Source organism: Bubalus bubalis, chromosome 6 (assembly GCF_019923935.1).
Source record: "Bubalus bubalis isolate 160015118507 breed Murrah chromosome 6, NDDB_SH_1, whole genome shotgun sequence".
Taxonomy (NCBI): domain Eukaryota; kingdom Metazoa; phylum Chordata; class Mammalia; order Artiodactyla; family Bovidae; genus Bubalus; species Bubalus bubalis.
Window position 1 is genome coordinate 23,409,887 of NC_059162.1, and position 18,726 is coordinate 23,428,612.

The following is an 18,726-nucleotide window of genomic DNA, read 5'->3' on the forward strand; positions in this document are numbered from 1 at the left end:
TACTGGAGTGGGGTGCCATTGCCTTCTCGGTTAGACTGCACAGTAGGTGTTATAATCTAGAGAAAGATTAAGGCATGGTCATCCAGGTCGCCTAGTTAGTGATATAGACCAGTAGGTGGTGTGGACCAGGATCGGGAACCCCCTTTGTCTGACTCCAGAGCTCACACATTTACTCACTGTAAGAGATGTCATTGTCTCTTAGGTGGAATCCTGTAGCCCTACAGATAATGTAACTTTGGATTTAGTAATATTTTCTGCATTGAATTGACTTAAGTTTTGCTCTTCTTAACATCCTACCTCTGAATGGACATTGCATAATGTGGAAACAATTTAAATGTCAAAATTCCATTCTGAGGAGTTGCAGTTCTTTCTAAATCTTTTTGAAAATTGGAAGGATAGATTTATATTTGTTGTAAACCAAGGAAAGTGGTTTCAAATTGCCCTCCTGATTACTTCTTGATCTTAAAAGAAATTCTTTAGTAGATTAAGACTAGGAATGAATGTGTAGCTTTAAAAAAATTTTTTTTTGGAAGACTTAGAATAGCAATTCAGAGCCATATGTGTGCCAGCCTTTTAAATTGCAGATAGCTTTTTCTTGACTGGGCACTTGTATTCTTATTGTATCTTTCTGAAAGGGCTATAAAAGACCATGTATTAATAAAATGATCGGAATGCCTCAGCATATGAGGTGGACGTAACCAATTACTAAAACTGCCCAGGACTAACCTATCTTGGCCTGGGAACTTTGAAATTAACCGTGTGTAATGTTTCTACATATGTCATTACAGAAAAAGCACGGAGATAACCTTGGCTTTTCTTCTTTTCTGTGAATCTTTTCCATGTTATCTCCTTTGTCACTGAAAGTTGGCGGTCATCTGTTATAACAGACGAGAGAAGTATGTTTGACATCAACAGATAATCCCAGATAATGTCTTCTGTTTTAAAATGCAATCCTAAACATGCATGCTCAGACATGTGGGTCTTTTCAGACATACTGGACTTTTTCCTTCAGATTCAGTTGCGTTTAGCTGCCTGTTGAATGGTAAAGGAGAGAATGCCCTGGGATATGAAGGATAATGAGAGAATAATGACAGTAAAGGTTGATTATTTATGACGTTAGATACCCTTCCAACTCTATTTTGATGTTCACTTTAGCATAGCTGCTGAGTTTTGGCACCAGTTAGGCCTCGTTCTGAGTCTCAGCTAAGAAAGAGTATTATGCGTGTCACTTCACTTCTCTTAAGTCTCAGTTCCCAGTTTTATGTAACGGGAACGGTAATAATAACTAACTTGCAGGATTGTATGTATGTATTGGAAACAGCATACTGAATTGCATGGTTCTGGGTACAAAAATTGGTGCAAAAAACAAGCGCAGGTGACCCCAGAGTTTAAACTTGATTAGCATCTTGTCAGTTTCTCATTTGGAAGATGTAGTCTGGGAAGACTTGTCTTGTTTTAATTTCTTTTAATGATTCCCTTTGCACTGCTTCATTGCCAAGGCAGGATTATGGACCACCTGAAGAACAGACTAAAGCACTATCATCTAGTAATGTAAAGTTTACAGGATTAATTGTGTAAATTAAAAGCCTTTCTAATACTTGTGTCTGCCCAGTTTACAGCATCTTGCTACTTTCACCTCAGAAGGAATTGGTTCATAGAAAAAAATTGTTTAATACTTCAAGTCAGAGTCAGGGAACTCTTTGAATCAGGAGCATCTACTTGGTTGGCTTATTTGTTTCCATCTTTCACCCCGGAGTCTTCATGGAAATCAGGTTTGAAATGTTAGAAGCAGTTGGCTTTCAGCATTGGGAAAGCTTATCTAATCAGGCATGTGAAGTGGCCTATGTCAGATTTCTGTGCCAGAGAAGGCTAGGGGAGGTTTAGGAGATTATCGCTTCAGCTTGTAATTCCTGAGCATTGTTGAGACACTAGAAGAGCAGTGGGGAAATATTTTTAAAAACTGTTGAAATTGGCTACACTAGCCGAACACAGATAATAACATCCCATCCCCATTTAGGCTGGGCTCATTATATAGGTGTATGCGATCTAATTTAATCATGTAATTGTTTATCATTTTGGGGCCAGATGGTAAAGCTTTTATGTTTCACAGGATTTTGGATTTACATACAGTAATATTTTACATTAAATAGTGCTTCCTGGCTTATCATCACTTTTGTAAACATGATCTTATTTGAGCCACCAGTGAAATCAACTAAGCAGGAAGGGCTGTTGATTTTTACAGATGAGAACAATTAAGTCACATAGCTTAAGGGAACGCCTCTCAATCACACGGTGAGTATATGGCAAAGCCCTGATTCGAACCCACGTCTAATTTCTAGGGCAGTTCTTGTTTCATTACATCACACTGCTTGCTCTGTAATGTCACTAACTCTCAGTTCTGTCCCCCGTGATTTAAAAGGATCCTCTTCGCTTCTGTTTGATTAGTTGTGTCAGTTAGAGCTTGACAGCAGTGAAGCAGAGGTTGAGGATTCTTTCCCCAGGTGGATCATTTAGCTTTTCTTAAAGCTGTTCTGTGCCTGCAGTAACCATTTGTCTCTGTTGCCTGGAAAGGATGTTGATCCAAAGTGAAACAGGCTGGAGAGTATGGCTAACTCACCTCAACCCATCACAACTTCAATATATTCTGCCAGTGAGTACATATTGTTGTGTTCCTTTACATGCATTTTATGTGTTCTGGTGTCTGTTTCTTAGTACTTTTTCCTCAGCTGTTTTTAATGTCTCAAACCTTAGTTTAGTTCTCTTTGAATGGCCTGAAGCGTCTTTGTTGTTCCTTGCATGCTAAGCCGCTTTAATCGTGTCCGACTCTTTGTGACCCGCCAAGGTCACTGTAGCCTGCCAGGCTCCTCTGTCCATGGGATTCTCCAGGCATGAATACTGGAGTGGGTTGCCGTGGCCTTTTCCTTGATGTTCCTACAGCATGGGCTACTCCTTTGTGTAGTTTTATTTTCTCGCTCTTGGCATTTCTCTCCTTAATCGTCATAACCTTAAACAGAATGTAAATTGTGTACAGATGGGCATGTCCGTCTTGCACTGTCACTTATGTAAGTGCGTTTTAACATTTCTTTTTTCCTTTTGATCAAAATGAGGAAATAGAAAATGTTTTGTTATGTTAGCTTTATGCATACACCCATAAGGAAATGCATAGCCAGCTTCTGTGGGAACTGTAACTGATACATTTTAGGGAAGAAAATGCATGATAGCTAAAATTTTAACTCTGCCAAATGGTCATGGGGAAAGAAAGCAAAATGATGAAACACATATTGCACTTCAGTTTAGCTTACTAATTCTGAGGCTAAAAACATATGAGTCTGTGACTTGTTTACATATATTTGGATATGAAAGTATGCTGGGTTTTCCACAAAAATGCATTTCACAAGTTGTACTTTTCAGTCAAGGGAACCATCTCAACAATTGCTCTTTCAGGTGTACAGTGCAGGAAAGTTTACTGCCGAGGGTGGCCAGATAGTTGAAGTTCTGACAGGTCAGTGTCAACAGACTGCCAAATGGACCATTTTGTTTCCTCCAGCAGTCCGGTTGAACATTTGGCCGTGCCCTGTGGTCAGCTGAGAGCTTCCTCAATAAAAGCCACGGTCATCCAGCCACATGGGGGATGCACCTCTTTCACTAGGATGGACCTCTTTCACTGGAAGAATTTGGCAGCTGTGTATCATGAGAGCTGGGATTCCCCATGCTCCATCATCCTGAGGACAGTGTTGATGGTAGCACTGTTTTAGTTCCTGAGGCACATCGATTATTCAAAATGCATATCATTTGTTGGTAGGATATTGGGAATTGATTAAATTTTTTAATTTATGTCAGATTGAAATGAATAAGCTTGTTATATTCACTGTAGTAAAGAAATATTTATGGTTTTGGTAAAGTTTGATAACTTGGATTTTTTTCCTCAAACAGACATCCCAAGTTTAAGAGTGTGTGTGTATGTGTGTGTGTGTGTGTGTGTTGGGAGGAAGAGAGATAAACCTTGAAACTGTGTTTTAAAAAACTGTTTTAAAATAGTGCCTAGTCTCAATTGGCACCAGAGAATAATTATCCAGAATGCTATTCAGTTCTAGTGAAAAGTTTAGGGAAGTTGTAATGAGTTTAATAACCATCCGCACAGTGACATAGAGGGACACACCCAATTACACAAGACCTGAGTCTGAGAACGGTTGATGTGCAGCCATCTCATCAGCATCTGCTCATCATTATCAACAACAATAATGGCTCAACTATGTCTTTGGGGCCACATGAAAGGACAGTGTGCTCATAGCTGAGGGCAAGTCAGATCTGACAAAAACATAGTCTTCCCTGACCACCATTTTGTGAGGCTTTGAAATAATTCACTTTATTTCTTGTATGGCATTAATTTTCCTTTTTAGACACTGTGTCTTTCCAGTTCAAATTTTTGCTAGAACCACGAAGGATAGTGTACTGTGGGTCATTTTTCTAACCCATTTCCTTGTGATACAGTTCATGTCAGTGGGTTCATGCTGCTTTATGTGTAGGAAAGTGTTCACTATCTTTTCTAGTTTACATCTTTGTTACACCTGTTGTCAAACTGCTTATGAGCACTTTGTAAAATAAATCATTTTGGGCACTGTGAGTCAGAGGGAAGGAATCAGTTCATAGGGGTAAAGTGGCATGTTGAGAAGATAATGTCTAATAGATTGCAAAGCATTTTCATATGCACTATATCTTTTATAAGGTCATGTGTTCATTTGTGGAGACTGAGGCAGAGACCTTGCGAGACCAAGTCCAAGGTCATACTGTAGGTACCGGGGTTAGTTGGAGAACCAAAATCCGGTCTTCTGTCTATTCTTTGGTGTGTAACAGGGTCATTATTTTATTGACAGAAATATGGAATCTTTCTTTTTTTTAAAAGATACCCTTTTACCTTTGGAGGGTATGTTAGCATTTCTTTCCAGAGCGGAAAGAAAGTAGTTAATATTTTTCTGCTTTTTGATAAAAATCACTGTTTTCTCTAAATGTTTTTGTTACTAAGAGTCTTATGGCACTGCACAGCTTCTGACTGAAGGTGCCTTTTGGAAAATTAAAGTTTTATAGAAATTAATGAGCTTTTCCGTGTCTTTTTGAAGGAGTGGACTCAGTCTAGTGACACAAATGTATTCTTTGACTTATCCACAGATGACAGATTTGATTTTGGTGTTCTAGTGTTTGATTGACTTCTTTTTGGAGCATGTATATCTGTGCATAAAATGGATGCTTAGTGGGTTTTCATTAATTTGGTAAGTGGTCCAACACAAGGTGAGTGTGGGTGGAGCAGCGCCGTGTGCCTTCAGTGCCGCGGTCGCTGTGTGCATGCTGGCTGTGAGACCAAGCTTATCATTTCAGAGCTGATGGAGGAGAAGTGGGTTCAATCCCTAGGTTGAGAAGATCCCTTGCAGTAGGAAATGGCAGCCCACTCCAGTATCCTTGCCTGGAGAATCCTACTGACAGAGGAGCCTGCCAGGCTACAAAGAGTGAAACATGACTGAACCACTGAGCACACATGCACACAGTTTCAGGAAGCACTCTGAGCTCTGCTACAGAAGTCCTGATATGGGACAGTGTGAGCCCGGGGAATGTGCTTAGGTAAGACACCATTAAGAAATAGGTTTTGCTTTGCTTCTAAGAATGAGGCCTTTGCTTCTTTGTTGAGTTTAGACTCCTGTTGGTGAGCTAAGGAGAAGCAGAAGAGGAGAAGCAGTTCTTGAGAACTTCATGGAGGTTATAACTGGCTCTAAAGAGTCTTGGTTAAAGTACCTGAGTAACTAGTTCCTAGGACAAGTGAACTTTGTGGGAGTCTTTTTGGTTGTACATACAGCTCCATGGGATTGCTGTAAGTTCCAAGTCATCCCTGTTTGAAATAGTAGTTGTCCAGCTTGAATGGGCATCAAGTTTTGGAGGGCACAGATTGCTAGGACCACCTCCAGAGTTTCTGGTTGTGTAGGTCTGGCGTGGGGAATTGATAATTTACATTTTTGACAAGTTTCCAGGTGATGCTGCTGCTGTTTTGGGAACAACACCTTAAGAACCATTGGTTTAGAGCATCGTCAGGTGTCTGAGTTTGGGGAGCTATGCAAGGTTAGTTGGGATCTTTATGTAATTCCTCCAGTGTGTGGAGGTGAGTTTCCAGATATATTAATTCATTTAGCAAGTGTGAATGTTTCAGTTCTTAGAGGATACTGTGGAGAAAGCACATAAAAATGCCTCCGCTTGTGAAACTTTTATGTGCGTATGCAGGGATTAACCTGATAGTAGTTTTTCTGGTTATCAATGCTTGCAGGTAGGCCTATTTCTCCTCCTAGTTTCCTTCTGCTTATTTTACTGTTTTTTGGAATTTTCAAATTTAGCAATAAGGACATTGATATTAATTATCACCATCACTTTTGAGTATTTGTTCTTGTCAGATACTGTGCAGCTAAGTGCTTTTCATTCATTATCCCATTTAATCTTTAGAACAATCCTGGTTTTATCATCTAGATCTAAAAGATGAAGAACTTTAAAAAGGTTGGTAACTTACCCAAGATTATGCAGCTAGTTAATGGCGGGGTTAGGTCTGTTTGTCTGCGAGGCCATCCATACTCTTTACTCCCAGGCTTTTAAAATTACAGATTGTGACCACTAGTGGGTCATGAAATCAGTTTGTTAGGTCTCAAACTGCACTTTCTGGGGAAAAAATTTGAGTAGAAAATCGCAAGGTAGGATAAGCATTGTTTCCTGAAATTCTTGTTTTGGCTGGGTATATACATATGTGGGTATTGAGTTCTGACTCAAGAATATATTTGTTATAGTAGTTCACAGTAAAAAATGTTTGTATGCTTCTGCCTTCTTGGCTATGGAACTCTATGTCATTTAATAATTTTTTAAAAACAGTAGAAAATTTAGGCCTTAGAAAAGTAATTTTTTCAAGAGCACGAACTTAAGTAGCAGTACAAAGACAAGATGTCTGACTTTTCAGTCCCTGTGTGAGTGTGTGTTCAGTCTTGTCCGACTCTTTTGTGACCCCATGGATTGTAGCCCATCATGCTTCTCTGTTTATGGAATTTTCCAGGCAAGAATACTGGAGTGGGTTTCCACTCCTACAGGATCTTCCTGATCCAGGGATCAAACCCATGTCTCCTACACTGGTAGGTGGATTCTTTACCGCTGAGCCACCTGGGTAGCCCATTTCAGCTCCTCGTCTACTGCTGTATCCCTCACACCATGCTGCCTCCTTAAAAGTGCTCTGTGTTACCTGGGAATTGGGGCTTATCTTTCCACGTGATAGGAAATGTGCCATGGAACCTTTCGAGATGTTGACAAAATCTGGAAAGGGAAGTTGAATCTCAGCCTGCTCTGGGTAGGTGAAAATTCTGCCATGGAGCCCCTAAAGTCTACACATAAAGCTTTCCATTTCTCCTGTTAGTTCTGATATACTCAATGAAATGAGGATAATAATAATAACTAACAGTGCCAGGCTGTGAACATGTTTCATATATTAACTCATTTCAGTAGTAATTATTTTGACAGGGTGGCCATGGCTGGGTCATGAACTTGGCTGTTTTGAGTGAGAAGGGGCATCCTACCAGCATGAGTTAACACTTCTCTATGCTGGCTCCAGTTCCTCATTTTGTTCCTGCTGAGTTCAGAGATACTCTTCTCATAGCTGAGCTTACCTGAGCGTGATCTCAGCTTTATCTTCTTGTCTTCAGATCACCTACCTTTAATAGGTGGATAATTTAGGTTCCTGTTACTTTTCCCCTTAAATTAGTGCATCACTGATGTGCATCAGGGGCAGGGCTGTGGATTTTCAGCATGAACAGGTGATGGTAGACATTGGTCCCCCACGCAGAATGCTGTCCCAACACTGCATGAAGGAGCTTACTACAGTCTCTCCAGGAGTACTGGGGAACACTTGGAAACCACTTGAGAATGCTTACAAACTCTTCCAGCAAACAATCCATGGAGGCTGAAGGAATGCAAAGTCAAGGCCAACCCTCGTAGGAAGGGGAGGCTAATACATTCCAGTTAGAAGAATGACATGTAGAAGCAAGTAAGGATGAGGTGAAAACCTTCAATCATGAATTATAAAATTAGAACTAGAAGGAGAAAGGCCTGGAAGAGTGAAGTGAGTGGCAACTTAGATAGTAGAGAGCCAGGCATGGAACCTAGGTCTTCATTCTGTGGCCCCTTTCATCCTAAGATATGTTTACTGGATTTGTCTTCTGAAGCACCTGATTACAGAAAAGAGTGACTCTCCTTACCCTAGTGTGAATGAAATAAAGACAGCAGGAACATGTACCAGGTTTATTTGGTTTCTTTGCATTTTTCCCCGAATGCTGTGATTCCCCCCAGGGCTATGTGTGTCCTAGTTTGTGAAATGCTGGGGCAGAGGAACCTCCAAACTTAAAAAAAAATGTATGCCCCAAGAAAAACTTTTTTTTTTTTGGAGTAAGGACCCTCTCCTCCATGTAAGTAAATATTTATAAATTATATGCCTGTACAACTATTAAACCATATGTGCATATGTTAATCTTAGAGTTCAGTTATATGGCTTTATATTGTGAATATGTACACATTCTAAAAGTTCTTCTGGTACCTCAGTGGCTGGTCTTGTACCTCTTCTACTTCTGGGATATATAGATCTGATTTTGTAGACCACTGGTCCAGACTGAAAACTGAACAGTTCAATGTCAAAACTATCGGTTCTTTCATTAGACAGATTATTTTTCACTCCTGGTAATTTGAATGTCTCTCTGCAAAACAGTTTTTGTAGTTTTGATTAAAAAGCTATCTTTTCAGAGTAGAAGAGATAAGGATGGAGGATATATGTGAATTAGGTTGAATTTCTCCTTAAGAAAGATGGCTGTTTTTGATCTAAGGAGAATGCAGAATTTTCCTTTTTATGGTCTATGTTGGTGCAAAGCCCTTCTTTGATGTAATTAATTAAGCCTTCCCTCCTCACTGCTATTGCTGTTAACCTGCTTCATAGTCTATATTAGAGACTTCTTCAGGGGTGCTAGTGGTAAAGAATCTGCTGGCCAATGCTTGAGATGCAGGAGACGTGGGTTTGATCCCTGGGTCGAGAAGATCCCCTAGAGTGGGTAATGGCCTTCCACTCCAGTATTCTTGCCTGGAAAATTCAATGGGCAAAGGAGCCTGGCAGGCTCCAGTCCATGGGGCTGCAGAGAGTCCAACACAACTGAGCACACACACACACACACACACACACACACATAGTTCATAGTAAGGCTCCGTAAATGTTTGCTGATTTTTTTAAACAATACTTTCAGCCTAAGCCAGTTAGAAATGACAGTCCAGTAGGATGGAGAATATACCACACTTTCCTGTGGAATGCTGTTGAATACTACTGGTTGCATGAAAGGGTTGTTGATTTGTTTTAGGCCTTCTGCAATATTACCCACAGTTGAGCAAGATTTGTAATTAGAAGTAAAGAAAATAAATTAGTTCATTTCATTTCAGAGTTTGGAAGCTCAGGACTGTGAAGATTATCAAAGACAAAGATACTTTGAGTAAATGCAGTGAGAATTAATGTTGATAATAAGAAATTCCATTTTTGTAGTAAAATAAAACGGAATAACACTGGTCGTCGTTCGTGGAGAGATGCTGGAGAGCAAATTAGAGAGAGGGATAAAAGTCACTGGCTACACAGCAGAGCCAGACAAACTCAGGGGCATGTGTTATGTACATGCAGGTATTTCCTAATATTATTTCAGTTGTGAGGATGCAAATCATTTCAAAATTAGAGCAGCTCAGTTCACTACTGTTACTGGAAAAACGAGTTAAACCAAGCACATGTCCTACTGAGGGTGAGTCAACAGTGTCATTTTAACATAAGGAGGGATAGTATATTAAGTGAGTTATTCCAAGTCCTGTGGTTTTCCTCCAGCTGAGCAAAGAGCTGGTGTTTCAGAAATAGGGCTTAGATGAAAAAAAAAAAAATTGCCCATTTCCTCTCTCAATTATAGCTGTTTAGTTCTCTTTTGCCTGATCCTTTTCAAAAACCCCTTTTCTTAGATTTTTGTCATCAGATTTCCTGAATTTTGATGGAATATTTATTTACAGAGAATGTTATTTATTATAGACCAATTCTGGTTTAAAACTTTTAATTTCTCCACCAATTTATGGACCAGGATTGGTAGGGTGTATTGGTACATGGTGTCAGAGATCCTTTAAAAAATATAGTAAAAAAAAAAAATATAGTAAGAGAAACAGAAAAGTAATCTATTTTACCAAGTCATTATATTCTATAGTTCTTTAGTGATATGGATATGAAGTAAGGTGCTATTTTATGGAACAAAATATCGAACTGTAGTAATGAAAGTTATCCTTTTGGCTTTGGAAGAGAAGAGTCTTATATTTTCAGTCTTAAGGAAAAACAGTTCTCTTAGCTTTCTGAGGTTTTCTCAAGTGGGATCCAATATCACTGTGGGTATGTGTCTGAATAGTTTATCTCTTGGTTTGGGAAGGTGAGTTTTTGTCTTTTTTTCCTCTCAGTGGATATCTTTAGAGAGAAGCAGACCAGATGAGGGAAATATTCTCTCTCTTATGGATTCTTGGTTTACCACATTAGTTATTACCCATCTTCTCTGAGTAGCAGGCCACACTTTTCCTGTTTAGTGGTTCAGTTTTTATTCACTGCGCATGTGTTCTTTGAAGGAATTTATTTCTGATCAATTGAATTATGGGTAGCTTCATCAAATGATGATAGGTTGCCTGCTTTTAATTGGGCCATCATTTGTACAAGTAAAACTCATCAAGATAAGGTGTGATCATTTTTATGATCTGGTCCTGTAATTTTCCTTTGCTTCTGTGATGCTACTCTGTTATTAAGAAGTGGGATCTGGTTACAGTTTGACAAAGGAAGAACTCTATACAATTTCACCTGTTCTCTTATAGAGCAGTTTGTTTTTGTCTTTTTCCTAAGAAATAGTACATAGTAGCATATCGAATCCTAAGAGTTGGCAAATTTTCAAAAGTGGGGTTCTTCGTTTGTGGAGGTAGGAGTGATACTAGTGAATAGATATCAGTCCTTGTTAGGGCATGTGCGTGAAGAGTGGTTCTGAAAGGCAGCATCGGTGGCCCCTCTTATCCTGGGAACTCAGTCTTGCCTTTGTTTTTGACAAGCCTGTGGTCATTAGCTGATCTTTGGCAGGAGTGTTTTTTGTATGTGTAGCTGGTATGTGGTTGCTTATCTACATGAAAATGTTACAGTCACACATGTGCATGATAGGGGCTTGCAGGTTTTTGTGGGTATCAAGTTCTTCTAACTGCATTGCAACAGGTGTACTGAGTGAAAGGATGCTGAACTAGGAGGTAGAAGAATTGTATTTTAGTCTTGGTTTGGCCATCTTGTCTTGAATGACTTTGAATGACTTTGAATAAGTCCCTTGTTTCTTTGAGTTGTAGTTTCCTCTTCTGTGCTGCTGCTGCTGCTAAGTCACTTCAGTCGTGTCCAACTCTGCGACCCCATGGACTGCAGCCCACCAGGCTCCTCCGTCCATGGGATTTTCCAGGCAAGAGTACTGGAGTGGGTTGCCATTGCCTTCTCCGTTCCTCTTCTGTAAAATGGTGCTAATAATGATTTGCATACTTACAAGATTGTTTTGGGGATCAAATGAGGTCATCTTTTTGAAAATGTTTTGTAAAGTTGGAAGGTTCTTTTATTAACATATTATCTTTGGTCAGTTGATCTGGGTATATTCAGCCTTCTCAGGGCTGAGAAATTGAGGGTGGGAGCTGACTTTTTGTTTGGCCAGTGTTCACATTGGCCTTAGAGTGCTTGTAGGTTTGGGTGGGAGAACATAGGTAGAAATAAGATGAACATTCCTGTGCTGGGATGTTAATCCTGGGTGAAGGTGTGAAGGTGTTAGTTCCTCAGTTGTGTCTGACTCTTTCTGACCCTATGGACTATAGCTTGCCAGGGTCCTCTGTCCATGGAATTCTCCAGGCAAGAATACTGGAGCGGGTTGCCATTTCCTTCTCCAGGGCATCTTCCTGACCCAGGGATCAAACCTGGATCTCCTGAATTGCAGGCAGATTCTTCACAGTCTGAGCCTCTAGGGCAGCCTGTGTTGCCAGTCAATACCAGCTCCATCTGGTGCTTGCTGTTGAAGTTGAATCCTGTCTGACTCTTTGTGATCTTGTGGACTGTAGCACAACAGTTGCTTGTTAGTCTCATTTTACTGGGGAGGACACTGACCAGCTAACTTATTGAGGATACAACTGGCCAGTTTCTGAAATTCACTTCTTTAGAGTTATCCTTTGAGGGGTAAGGTATTGCATCTTTGGAAGGTTGATGATTTGGGGTTATTTTCTGTGGAGGGAGGTGGAAGCTCACGTGCTTAAATTTATAAACTTGTTCTACTTAGCAATTCTAAAGCCAGATTACGTTGGGGGAGAGGATACTTGACTCATTTGATGTTTTTAGTATAAAACTTAGAATATTTGAGACTTTGTGTGATAACTTATATCTAGGCTTACTGCCAAAGTGATTACAATGCCTTGGTTTTAATGTTTTCGATGAGGTAATGTGTGCTTTGGTGGGGAGGAGGAGAAATGTTATTTAATCACCAGCAAACACTAATACACTAATAACTACATTCACTAAATCTTTTGTGCCTGTGCTTGAATTGAGGGTTACTTGCTTTAATGCTGGTTTTCCGAAAGACTTAATCCTATTAATGTGGTGAGGTGATGGTGAGAAGGACATTTCCACTAGGCCTGGAGTGGTATAACTGGTATAACTCCCTTTGTAAATCTCTCTTGTTCAACCTGAGTGTCACTCCCATGTTCCCAAAGTGGGATGAATTTTTATTGAGGAGAGCATTTTAAGAGTGATAAACAAAGAGATTAAAATATCTCCCCTGTCAGGTCATTGTGACCTTAGAAAGCCAGAGCAAGCTATCATTTTGCAGATTTTAGTTTTGTCTTCTTTTGTGGGAAATTAAGGACTTGTTTATGTTCTCTTCAAGGGAGATAGAAAGCGACTGGCCTGCTCCTTCAACAGTGTGGCTGGCAAAGATTTCCCCTGTGCCTGGCATCGTAGCTGGGCTGAAGCCAGGTGGAGCAGACAAGGTGCAGGTGTTGCCCAGTCCAGAGTGTCTCTCCTTTGCTGAAACTCCCTTGGGCTGCCAGGCAGGAGGAGTGCAGCAAAGCAGATGAAATGAGTGGTAGGCCAGGGCATCTGCTTAAAAAAAATTCTTCTAGGAATTCATGACTCATTTATGAGAGTAGGGGAAGCACTGAACTCCAGAAAGTCAACACCCCTTACTGGATTTACCCCTCAAATTTTAATTTAATACATTGGAGTTTAGATCATTGCTTTTGCTTTTTCTGAGAACTCTGGACTGAAACTGGGACAAGGGGAGTCTTTCTGCCTCTTTAGAACCAAGAAAACCTTTGTTAAAGGCAGTGTAACTTTGGCCAAATCAGATGTTGCTGCAGATAGAGAAACCTAGATTTCCTTCCCTTGTTGGAAGACACAAACAAATTTTGATATGGTCACTTATGGATATACAGATATACCTTGGATATATTGTGAGTTCAGTACCAGACCATCCCAATAAAGCAAGTTACATGAATTTTTTGGATTCCCAGGGCATATAAAAGTTACATTTATACTATTCTGTAGTCTACTATGTATGTAATAGCATTATATAAAAAAATATGAAACTTAATTAAAAAATACTTTGTTGCTAAAAATGCTGACCACCATCTGAGAACTTCATCAAATTGTAATCTTTTTGCTGGTGAAGAGTCTTGTCTCAATGTTGGTGGCTGCTGACTGATCAGGGTGGTGGTTGCTGAAGATTGGGATGGCTGTAGCAATTTCTTAAAATAAGATAGTGAATTTTGGTGCATTGATTGACTTTTCTTTTTGTGAACAATCTCTCTGTATCACTCAATGCTGTTTGATAGCATTTGACCCACAGTAGAACTTTTTTCAAAATTGAAATCAGTCTTCTCAGAGTCTGCTGTTGCTTTATCAATTAAGTTCAATAAAATATTCTAAATCCTACATTGTCATTTCAACAGTCTTCACAGTATCTTCACTAGGAGTAGATTCCATCTCAGAAAACTGCTTTCTTTGCTCACCTGTAAGAAGCATATCATAATTATGGTAGGATTAAGTTAAATTTTTATCATGAAATTGATCAATATAACCACATCTTCAGGCTCTACTTCTAATCAAAGTTCTCTTGTTATATCTACCACATATGTAGTTATTTTGTCCACTGAGGTCTTTTTGTAAGATTGAAATATAGTTAATATACAATATTTTATTAGTTTCAGGTATAATACATAGAGATTTGACATCTGCATACATTATAGAATGGTCACCATGATAACTCTAGTAACCATATGTCCCATACAAAGTTTTTGCAGTGTTATTTACCATAGTCCTTATATTACATTCCTATGCCTTATTTATTTTATAACTGGATGTTTATACCTCTTATTCCCCTTCACTTATTTTGCTTTTACCTCATCACACTCTCTGGCAACCATCCGTTCTCTGTATCTGTGAGTCTGTTTTCATTTTGTTTTGTGTTTTAGATTCCATATACAAAGTGAGATCTTACAGTATGTTTCTCTCTCTAACATTTCACTTAGCATACTACTCTGCAGACTCATCTATGTTGTTTGCAAATGGCAAGTTTTTTTTTTTTTATGGCTGAGTATTATTCTGTTATTATTATTATTCTGAGTATTATTCTGTTGTTATTCTGGGCTTCCCTGATAGCTCAGTTGGTAAAGAATCCGCCTGCAATGCAGGAGACCCTGGTTTGATTCCTGGATTGGGAAGATCTGCTGGAGAAGGGGTAGGCTACCCACTCCAATATTCTTGGGCTTCCCTCCTGGCTCAGCTGGTAAAGAATCCACCTGCAACGTGGGAGACCTGGGTTCAATCTCTGGGTTGGGATGAACCCCCAGAGAAGGGAAAGGCTACCTACTCCAGTATTCTGGCCTGGAGAATTCCATGGACTGTATAGTCTGTGGGGTCCCAAAGAGTTGGACACGACTGAGCGACTTTCACTTTCATTTTCTGTTATATGTTTATATATACCACCTCTTCTTTATCTGTTCATCTGTTGATGGACACTTACATTGCTTCCATATCCTGGCTATTGTAAATGTTGCTATGAACATTAGTGTGCATGTAACTTTTCAAATTAGTGTTTTTGTTTTCTTTGGGTGAATACCCAGAAGTGAAATTACAGGATCATATGGCAATTCTATTTTTAGTTTTTTGATGAGCCACCATATTATTTTCCATAGTGGCTGTACCAATTTATATTCCACCAACAGTTTATGAGGGTTCCCTTTTCTACACATGCTCACTAACACTTGTTATTTGTTGTCTTTTTGAAGATAGTCATTCTCACAGGTGTAAGGAGCTGTCTCATTGTGGTTTTGATTTGTATTTCTCTAATGATTAGTCTTGTTTGGCGTCTTTTCATGTGTCTGTTGGCAATTTATATGTCTTTCTCCAGAAAAATACCTATTCAGAGTCTCAGCTCAATTTTGATAGAGTTTTCTTTTTGTTTGTTTTTGATGTTGATTTATATGAGTTCTTTGTACGTTTTGGATATTCACTCCTTATCAGATGTATCATTTGCAAATATCTTCTCCCATTCAGTAGTTTGTCACCTTTTTGTTTTGCTGATAGTTTCCTTTGCTGTGCAAAAGCTTTTTAGTTTGCTATAGTCTTATTCATTTATTTTTGTTTTGTTTCCCTTGCCTGAAGAAACAAATCCAAAAAAATGTTGCTGAGATCAGTGTCAGAGACCATACTAACTATGTTTTCTGTGTTTTCTTGTAGGAATTTTATGGTTTCAGGTCTTACATTTAAGTCTTTCATTCAGTTTGAATTTATTTTTGTATATTGTGTGAGAAAGTAGTCCAGTTTGATTATTTTGCAGGCAGTTGTTTCATTTTCCCAACACCAATTATTGAAGAGACTGTCTTTCCCCTATTGTATATTCTTATCTCCTTTTAATTGACTATATAAACGTGGGTTTACTTCTGGGCTTTCTGTTTTGTTCCATTGATCAGTGTATCTGTTTTTGTGCCATATCATACTGTTTTGATTGCTACAGTTTGTAATATATTTTCAGTTGGGAACATGATATCTCCCATCTGTGCTCTTTCTCAAGATTATTTGGCTATTGAGGGTCTTTTGTGGTTCCATACAAAATTTTTAGGATTATTCATTCTGGTTCTGTGAAGAATACCATTGATATTTTGATAGGGATTTTCTTGACTCTCTAGATTTCTTTCTACAGTTAGGACATTTAAACAATATTGCTTCTAATCCATGAGCATGGTATATCTCTTCATTTGTTTATATCATCTTTAGTTCCTTTCATTAATGTCTTATCGTTTTCCCCATACAAGTCTTTTATCTTTTAGCATTATTCCTAGGTATTTTATTCTTTTTGATATAGTTGTAAATGAGATTGTTTTCTTAATTTCTCTTTCCGATTATTATTAGTGTATAGAATTACAACAGTTTTCTGTATTTTGAATCCTGCAACTTTACTGAATTTATTCTAATAGTTTTTGTTTTTGGTAGCATCTTTGGATTTTCTACATATAGTATAATGTAACAATGATATATAGTATAGTATATAGACATATAGTATAATGTAACAGTATCTGCAAACAGTGATAGTTTTATTTCTTTTCTTATTTTAATTCCTTTTATTTATTCATTTTTCTTATCTGATTGCTGTAGCTAGAACATCCAATACTATTTATATTGAATAAAAATGGCAAGAGTAGGCATCTTTGTCTTGTTCCTACTCTTGGAGCAAATGCTTTCACCTTTTCACCATTAAGCTGAGGGCTTGTCATATACGGCCTTTAGTATGTTGAGGTAGGTTCCTTCTGTCTTCATTTATTGAGAGTTTCTTTTATCATAAATGGATGTTGAATTTTGTCTAAAACTTTTTCTGCACCTATCAAGATGATAATATGATTTCTATTCTTCAATTTTGTTTGTTGAGAAGTTTTAAATTACTGATTTAGTTTAAATTCTGGTAATCAGTCTGGCTATATTTTGTATTTCCTGATTCAATTTTTGGGAAATTGTACAGTTTTAGGAATTTATCCATTTTTTCTAGGTTGTCCATTTTGTTGACATAATTACTTGTGGTAATATGTTATGGTTCTTTGTGTTTCTGTGGTGTTTATTGTAACTTCTTTTTCATTTTTTATTTTAGTGATTCCAATATTTTTCTTGATGAGTCTGACTAAAGATTTACCCATTTTATTTATTTTTTCAAAGAACCAGCTCCTAGTGTCATTGATCTTTTCTATTGTTTTTTAGTCTCTATTTCATTTATTTCCACTCTGATCTTTATTGTTTCTTTCCCTCCACTAACTGTGGACTTTGTACTTCTTTTTCTAGTTCCTTTCAGTATAAGGTTAGATTGTTTATTTGAAATTTTTCTTGTTTTCTGAGGTAGAGTTGTATTACTGTAAACTTCCCTTTTTGAACTGCTTTTGCTGCATCTCATAGATTTTGCTTATTGTGTTTCCATTTTCATTTGTCTCTTGGTATTTTATTTTTCTCTTTGATTTTTTTTTCAGTAACCAATTTATTGTTTAGGCAATGGCACCCCACTCCAATACTCTTGCCTGGAAAATCCTATAGATGGAGGAGCCTGATGGGCTGCAGTCCATGAGGTTGCTAAGAGTCAGACACGACTGAGCGACTTCACTTTCACTTTTCACTTTCATGCGCTGGAAATGGCAACCCACTCTGGTATTCTTGCCTGGAGAATCCCGGGGACAGGGGAGCCGGGTGGGCTGCCGTCTATGGGGTCGCACAGAGTCGGACACGACTAAAGTGACTTAGCAGCAGTAGCAGCAGCAGCATGTTGTTTAGACACCATGTGTTTGCATGCTTTCTTACTGTCCTTTTTTTTTTTTTGTAATGGATTTCTAGTCTCATGGTTACAAAAGATGCTTGATATGATTTCAGTTTTCTTAAATTTATTGAGACTTGTTTTATGGCCTAGCATGTGATCTTTCTTAGAGAATGTTCTGTGGGCACTTGGAATGAATTATATTCTGCTGTTTTTGAATGAAGTGTTCTATATATATATATCTATTAAATCCACTTGGTATAATGTGTCATTTAAGGCCAGCATTTAATTACTGATTTCTGTCTAGTGATCTGTGCATTGATGTAAGTGGAATGTTAAAAGTCCCCAATTATTGTATTACTGTCTTTTTCTCACTTTGTTAATATTTGCTAAATACATAAGGACCTAATGTGGCTCAGCTGGTAAAGAATCTGCCTGCAATGCCGGAGACCTGGGTTCGATCCCGGGGTTGGGAAGATTCCCTGGAGAAGGGAAAGGCTACCCACTCTAGTCTTCTGGCCTGGAGAATCCCATGGAGTGTATAGGCCACGGGGTCACAGAGTTGGACACGGCTGAGTGACTTTTACTTTCAAGGACCTAATACATAAGGACCTAATACCTACATGAGTATTTAGGTCCTCCTTTGCTAAATGCACACCTTTACAGTTGTCATACCTTCTTCTTAGATTGCTCCCTTTATCTTTATGCAGTGTTCTAATTTGTCTCTTGTTACAGTCTTTAAAGTCTGTTTTATCTCATATAAGTATTGCTACCCCAACTTTCTTTTCCTTTACATTTGTGTGGAATATCTTTTTCCACTCTCTCA

General features: G+C 38.5%; 1 protein-coding gene across 5 annotated transcripts in view; it reads left to right on the forward strand.

Moving 5' to 3' along the window:
* Window positions 1-18,726, forward strand: part of NOTCH2 (notch receptor 2) — a 176,456-nt gene that overhangs the window by 16,358 nt on the left and 141,372 nt on the right. Inside the window, exon 1 of one of the 5 annotated variants that reach the window (XM_044944468.2) lies at window positions 957-2,650. The exons of the other annotated variants lie outside the window; for them this stretch is intronic. Coding sequence (XP_044800403.2) covers window positions 2,605-2,650 — 46 coding nt within the window. The 5' untranslated portion in view covers window positions 957-2,604. Of the gene's footprint in view, window positions 1-956; window positions 2,651-18,726 lie in introns of those variants that run through there. 5 annotated transcript variants of the gene reach the window in all.